Source organism: Rosa rugosa, chromosome 1, assembly GCF_958449725.1.
Source record: "Rosa rugosa chromosome 1, drRosRugo1.1, whole genome shotgun sequence".
NCBI classification, from domain to species: domain Eukaryota; kingdom Viridiplantae; phylum Streptophyta; class Magnoliopsida; order Rosales; family Rosaceae; genus Rosa; species Rosa rugosa.
Genome location: NC_084820.1, coordinates 22,462,686 through 22,470,685, shown reverse-complemented (window position 1 = coordinate 22,470,685; position 8,000 = coordinate 22,462,686). Strand labels below are relative to the sequence as shown.

Sequence of the window (8,000 nt, the reverse complement as noted above, 5' to 3'; positions counted from 1 at the left end):
AAAACGGGAACTTTTAGTAAAAAATACCTCGAAATAGTGATCGGAAAGTCGTCGGAAAAAGTTGCTGAAATGTCACCTGAAAAAGTTATCGGAAAGTGGCCAGTGGCCGGAGTTGGCTGGGCGCTGGGTCTTGACTTCTTCTGAGCCTGCGATTCCTTTATTATATATTTCTTTTTTTTTTTTTTTAGGGCCGCCTCTATTTCTTTGCCGGGCTGCACCTCTTCTGTCGTCTACCTCTTTTGTTGGGCCGTGTCTATTTCTTTGGTCTAGCTTCCTTTTTTTTTCCTTCTTCTGCCGGTTTTTCTGCAGGAGGTTCAGTCTCTATGGCTGCCGGTTCAGTAACTTTTAGACCGGTTTTTAGGGTTCTGCTTCCGGTTCCTGAATCCTGGGATCGAGGCGCTGATGCTGGAAAAATTTGGTAGCAATCGAAGGTCCAGAAGGTGGTCAACCAATGGAGTATTTGCTACGGGTGGTTTGGAACTTCCGGTGACCGGTTCGGTAAGTTTCCGGCCAGTTCTAGTTGTTCTGCCGCCGGTTCTGGACTTCTGGCTATTAGGTTTTAGAGTTAGGGCGTCGTGCTGATAACGTGTTTAAGGAAAACTGAAATTTGGAGAGAATTTAGTCGTACCTTCATTTATAATAGGGGTCTCTTTATATAGAGGATTAAAAGCATAGAATCAGAATTGTACAAGAAAACGTAATATTACATTGATTGGATATCTCCAAGATTCTCCGATATTATCTCGAATTCTAACCATATTACCACTAGGTCAAGTAATCTAGAATTTGGGTCAGACACATATTTTGGATTTACTTGAACAGTGACATTTTTATAAATATTCATAATTCTTATTTTTGTATGACTTTATGAGAGATAAATATATTGTGACTTACATTATAATATAAATTTTAAAATGATACTTTCAAATTTTAATTTATAATATAAATTTATGAAAAGTTCACTCTTTAACGGTTTGACAGCCTGTCGCGCAAAAACATCAACTTTCATTCTCAAAGGACTCAAAGGAGGACCCACAATAATCTCTTTACCTTGGACTAATTAACTATATAAACGTTTATAACGTGATCATAGTCATTGATTAATGATTATGGAGTATAAGTCATTAATAATTTAGTAGACTGTAGTTGACTTGAGCTGTCGGGTGACCTTCCAAGTCTTCCCCTCGGGTGACCTTCCAAGTCTTCCCCAGTCAGATACTTTTATCTCTCTTACCCTTTTTGATAAGTATAGATTCGCAATTCCACCAGTTCTCTGGATTGTTGCCTGTGAGGTAGTTTCAACTCTCAACCTCAAGAGCATGAGCATCATGAAATCCACCTAGCTTTGAGCTCGATAGCATGGCTGAGAATTGAGAGCGAAGGAAGTACCATATCGATCAACTACATAAATTGGAAAGCAGACTATATCGTTAGCTTAGTTTTCGTCTACTTCCACTCAACCCAGCAGGTTTTTTTCTTTTCTCGATCTGTTTCTCCTTTATCTTTATTTTCTGATTCATAATGTGCTTTCGTTCCAAAATTGTTGCTACTGTTGTTACCAAATTGTCAATGTTGCTGGTAGCTGATGAACAGTTAAATACACTATGCACTGGATCTAGTTCCTCTCCATAATTATTCTGGCTATCCTTGTGTTTTTTTTTTTCCTTTCTTTTTTACAATGCAAGAGTTATTGTTTAATTTTTGGTTTTATTTATTAAAGTCTAAACCAGGTAGAAAGTAGCCAAGTACCGGAGTGGATCAAAACCACCTGCAGCTATCCAAATTTTACTCTATTTCTTTTGACACTTTTTTTTTTTTCCTTTTCTTTTTTTCCAAATAAATACACATTATATTAAAACAAGAAATAAAGTAAAAATAAATAAATAAATAATAATAACAACAAATAAAGTAAGAAACCCAACAAGCTGGACCAAGAAATAGAAAATTACAAAGATAAAGGAGCCCGAACTAGGCATGCCCACAAGTAAACCACCCGAACAAGAGTAAGTTGTAGCCTCCTTCCCCTATCGTGACGAGTCCACCAAAAGACAAAACCCAATCCGACTAAACACTCGGCAAATATTACCAAGTCCATTTAAATTATTTTCCTTCAAAATGAATTGCTTTCCTTATCAGGTGCCATCCTTTTTATTTGTCAGGACACCCAATAGTGTACTCTTCTAAACCATTCTTCAGTTGAAGCCAAACTCACACTCAGGTAACCCGAGTTTTATTTGGCGAGAATTTCATATGAACCCATGTAGCAAAGTTCTACGTCATCCATTAACACACAGAGTATACATTTACTTAGAACTTGTGTCCAGTATCACAATTAATTAACTAACAATCTATACACTTCCATATCTTAGTTTCATAGTCCTATTTATAGCCACTGCATTTCTTTATTACCAACAATTATCAAGTAAACCCAAAGTGATTCGTGCTTTGCAAATGGCATAGCATCCAAATTTACATACATCTTTCTTTTCCTTTTCATTCCACGTTTTAAGACCAATTAATCAATACATAATGCAGTTAGCCAAAGGACCCATATATCAACATTCGATTCCTGGCCTCTACACATCAAGCAATTTATGCTTTCCAAAACTTGTGTTTGGATTTTTAGTCACCAAACACATATCAATCATCAAGCAGACAATCTCACAATTAAACCTTATAATTCACCACCACTCCAAAATGCAATGTTAACTAGTCTAAGAGCACACTGTACTTCCATTAACCTTTCTCAAGGTTTCAGGAATACCGACCTGGTACACTCACCTTTCTGATCAAGCAAAAGATGAGTTTGAGTTTCTGGTGGTTGTGGTCTCTGACGTCGTGGATTATAAAATGAAGAGTGTGGATTTCACTGCCCTTAAAAAATATTAATAGAAATTGTCGTAACTTAAGAAAAGAAGGGAGTCTTTGCCAAAAAAAAAAAAAAACAGAAAAGAAGGGAGTAGAAAATTGCAAAGAGCGAGCGTAGAATGTGTGATGAACGTCTTCTTCTTCCGGCTTCTTCTGGGAAATGTGAGAGGCTTTGGCTCTCCTTTGAGCACCATATTCTCCTTTTTTTTCTTGAGTTAAAGAATTAAAATCCATATTCTTTACTAAACAGTTTCGTTTATAAATCAATGTCGCCTCGACTCTCCCTAAACCCCTAGACTCTGGAGCTCTGCGTTCCATCAATGGCGGCCGGCATCGGTCTCCCTCCTAATTTACCTGCTAATGGCCCTCCAACCCCAATCTTGTACGGTGACCACCAAATCTAGCCCTCAGATTTGCATCCCCATGTTTGCTTTGCGCCATAAAAAATTTCGGGTTCGATTCTCTCTATACACCCATCGACTGGATGATCCAAGGCCACCTGCAAAACCACGGCGAAGAGACGAGTTTAACACGGTGGTGCCCCGCCGTGTCGTGGCCGGATCTGGGAGAATCAATCGGGTCGTCGTCACGGGTAAACGGGTCATCAGGTCTCCAAAACTGGGTCGCCCGCTCTAACTTGGAATGAGGCTTTTAGGTCGTTGATCTGATCTCGATCAATGCTTCAATTAATCAATAGCTTAGATCACTCTGCATATTTTCTTTTATTTAAAATGAATTTTCATAATTTTCAAACTTCAGAAATTCATAATAATTAATTTGGATGTCCAAAAAATTCTCAAACTCGTCGCATCGCGTACTTTATTATCAAGCTCTCAAATTGAATATTTCACTTTCATGAAAATTCAGAGATATTTCTCAAATGTCCCTGACAATTACCGAGATTTTAAATTAAATATCAAACAATATCACTTTAGCTCCTTAAATATTTTCGGGGCTCCCAGCTAACCTTGTTATAGAGTTAACGGCTTCAAGTACTTATGTTGGGTCGGGCACTTTTTCCCCTTTATATTTCAGACTGTTTTCGAATAACTTCTTTTTTTTATAATTCATTAAAGTAATTCATTAAAGTAAACTAATCTTTTAACATCTCTTTCTCTTTTTGATATTTAATTACTTCTTTTAAAATTGTAGAAACTTTGAAGTTGGTAGAAAGGGATACAAGAGCGGATATGCCTTCATTAGCCGCTCCTATTTCTAACAAGGTCAAGAACATCTGGGATAAGTGGAATCTGCGGAGCTTCATCATATTAAGTCTCTCATTGCAGACCTTCTTAATTCTCTTTGCACCCTTGAGAAAGAGAACATCGAGCAAATGGGTTATCGTGCCTATCTGGTTAGCTTACTTGCTCGCTGACTGGGCTGCTAACTTTGCTATCGGACTAATTGCAAGCAGCCAAACGAACACTGATCAAGGTTCCCCAGAGAATGGTAATCTCTTGACATTCTGGGCTCCCTTTCTTCTTTTGCACCTTGGTGGTCCAGACACCATAATTGCAATTGCTATGGAAGACAATGCGTTGTGGCCAAGGCACTTGCTTGGTCTCATATTCCAGGTTGTAGCTGCAATGTACGTCTTCGGTATGCAGTTCTCTAACCAAAACAAGCTACTGTGGCCAACACTCTTGCTGTTTGTACCAGGACTTGTCAAGTACGGCGAGCGAACGCGTGCTCTATATCTTGCCAGCTTGGAAAGTCTCAAGGAAACCATACTTGCAATACCGGAACCTGGACCGGATTATGCAAAGTACATGGATGAGTACTCCTCAAGAAAAGCTGCCCATCTTCCAATTAAAATAGAAATTGAAGAAGGTCGTAGCTCAGATTCTAAGAATGTGACTTACCAGCTGGGAGAAGGAGACACTGATAATATTACACTAGTGGAGGGTGCTTATCACTTGTTTCAAATTTCCATGGGTCTTATTATAGATCTTGTGTTCGACTATCATCAGCGCAATGAGAGCCGTGCCTATTTCAATAAATTAAAGTCAGAAGAAGCTTTTACATCAATTGCGACTGAGCTCAATTTTATGTATGAAGCTCTGTACACCAAAGCTTATGTGGTACATTCTCGACGGGGATACTTGTTGAGGGCTACATCCTTCATCGCAGTTTGCATAGCCCTTATTTTCTTCTATAGATTAGAGAAACATGGCTTTCACATGTTTGATGTCGGACTTACTTATTCCTTGCTTTTTGGTGCCATAGCTCTTGATTCAATAGCTCTTTTGATGCTGATATTATCTGATTGGACGATCGCTGTTGTATACAAGTTCTGTAAAGAGTTTTCCCTAGTCACTGGTTTCGTGATGAAGTACCTGGACTTTAAGAGATCATGGCGACCAACTACTACACCCACACCCAAATGTCTGGAGTGGACCAGAAAATTTTTATTTCGAAGATGGTGTGAATCTGTCTCCGGTTTCAGCTTCATAGATTATTCTCTCCGAGAATGTGGAAGAGTAGTCCGACCTGGGGACCGTTTTGACCTTTTTTACCTGTACCGTAGATTCATCAGATTCTTGGGCCACCGTTACATTCAAATCATCAGATTCTTTGGCCTCAAGTATCTTCGAGATGAGATGAAGTATAGATCCAGCAAGAGACTGGCTAAGAAGTTGTGGAATTTCATTTTTGAAGAGTTGCAAAAAAAATCCTTGAAAGCAGATGATGATGATGATCCCAAAATTGCTAAAACAATATGTTCATCCCAAGGGGATTGGGTTCTCCGAGAAAGGTATAAGGAGCATCCGGAGTACACGAACTTACTATCTTATGAGGAATTACAATCGTGCTTTGTTGATGTTACTTATGACCGACGCATTCTGCTGTGGCATATTGCTACTGAGATGTGTTATTACGGAGTTAATACAGGCAATGGTGGTGAGCATGGTGAATTTAGTAAGACCTTGTCTGATTACATGCTATATCTCTTAATCATGCAACCTGCTTTGATGTCCTCTGTAGCGGGAATCGGACAAAAGAGATTTAGAGATACGGTTGCAGAAGCCAAAAAATTCTTTAAGAAAAGGGGATTGGGATCCGATGTGAAACTAGGCAAGGAGGAACTAGGTAAGGCTTGTTGCAAACTCCTTGATGTAGATACAGGAGTTAAACCAGTCGATGTCAAAGGGAATAGAAGTAAATCTGTTTTGTTTGATGCACGTATTCTGGCCGGGCTGCTGATGAAATTCGGGGACTCGAAATGGGAATTAATAAGCGCGGTGTGGGTGGAATTGCTATCATATGCTGCAAGCCATTGCAGAGCACATAGCCACGCGCAATTGCTGACTAAAGGTGGAGAGCTTGTCACTTTTGTTTGGTTACTGATGGCTCGTTTTGGCATTGAGGAGGACATCCAAGTACTGGAGGTCCAAGCAAGAGTGAAACTGATCATGGAGAAGCAACCTGATGTATTCCAGATTAAATAGCGTGGAGATTAATTTTATATCTCGTCGCTTATTTGCATTGTATTCCAAGTTTTAATAAGGGGACCTTATTTAATGCATGAGTTTGATGAGTTTAATGTTTTGGAGAGAACTCATAACCAGCGAGGTGGTAAAATTTGTTTTTGTTTTGTTTTGTTTTGTTTGGCGTTTTGGGTAGAAATTGAGTGAAAGGTCGAATTTACCCTTCTCTGGGCCCACTCTCCGAGTTTGTCACTGCCACATCACCACTTGACGTCCGATTTGGATGTCTCAAAAAAATTTGGGCACAGCTGATTGAAATTGAAAGCATGAGGGTGTTGCTGATCTAATTGAAAGGGGAGGGACTAACATGATGTTGAGTGGAAAGTACAGGGTAGTAAACTGAAATTTTTCCAAGATTAAATTTGAAGATATGAATAGAGTCATCTTATTTTTTTTTTTTTTTAAATCACACCCCACCAATGGAGCTAAAACATCTCCCAAATGGGAAACTACTATCTTACTACTGAACTACAATGGGGAGCAAGATGGGAAGTAACCAAGATGCCGTCTCCTAGCTTCCTCACCAACCTTGCACGCACCGCTTTCGATCTCGGCGTCGGAGCGACCATCGTCAACTCCATGCTCTACAGCGTCGACGATGTCCAAGCTTTGGCTCACGAGAGCTTGATCCCTCGCCAAGTTCGATCTCCAAGTCGGAAGCCTCTCGAAAATCTCCAAGCTTGGTTAGTTTTCTTGATTCAAATAAGGTGGAAATCCAAAATGGGTCAGCAAAGATTGTGTCTTTGATTTCTCTACGGTTCATTCGCCGACTCCGACTCCGCCTCCAATGAAGATGAAGGCTCCGAGAAACTCAGGTTCGAGCGAAAGCAGGGGCCGACCCATTCCAAGGCCTGAAGGGGTCCAGACCCCCCCTAGATGTTTTGGTAAATCTCAATTAACTAGCTAATTAGGCTTTGAGATATTTAAAACTGAGCTTAATTCAAGCATTGGACCCCCCCTCTGTCCCAAAAATTTCTCATAAATCATAACTAATCAAAGTTCAAAACAGAAATAAATAATATTAAGAAACTAAATTAGTTAGTTTTTTTTTTTTTGAATAGGATTTGATGGCTTTGATAACTAAATTAGTTAGTTTACTAATTACTTAACTATTTATTTGGTAAATTATATACTTTATCATTCACCCAACAATAAGATTTATTACTGTACCCAAAAAATAATTATACTAGTCTTTTGTCAATTAAGACAAATGAAGTCTGATATGCATGACTAATTTTTGGATAAATTATAAGGGAATTAATTTTCTGAGAAAAAACGTAAACTACTGAATGAATAATAGTTATAATGTGCATTAGTCTATATACAACAGGGATCCGAGCAAACATTTTAGAAGGTTTCTGTGCAAACACATCTGACAATATTTCTTCTAATATTTTTCAAAAACAAAAATATACGTAACGGCTTGGACCCCCCCAAGATTTAAATCCTGGTTCCGCCCCTGAGCAAAAGGCCAACTCACAAAGCCGGTCAGTTTTGTCCCTTTTAGAAACTCCCTTCATCTGCTAGTTTTCATTCTGCTCTTGTATTTTCCAGTCCTCATTTTGATAATCTCAAAGTGCGATGGGCTCGCTATTTTCTAGCTAGCTTTAAATTTCCATGAGACGTTCTTGCTTTGGATATTTG

The 8,000-nt window shown here is 39.0% G+C and overlaps 1 protein-coding gene across 1 annotated transcript; it reads left to right on the top strand.

Moving 5' to 3' along the window:
• Positions 1-1,166: 1,166 nt before the first annotated feature.
• LOC133707515 (uncharacterized) lies at positions 1,167-6,357 on the top strand. Its single transcript, XM_062133346.1, has 2 exons — positions 1,167-1,468; positions 4,021-6,357. Exon 2 carries the CDS (start codon positions 4,059-4,061, stop codon positions 6,315-6,317), a length of 2,259 nt encoding a protein of 752 aa, XP_061989330.1. The 5' UTR covers positions 1,167-1,468; positions 4,021-4,058; the 3' UTR covers positions 6,318-6,357.
• Positions 6,358-8,000: the final 1,643 nt, after the last annotated feature.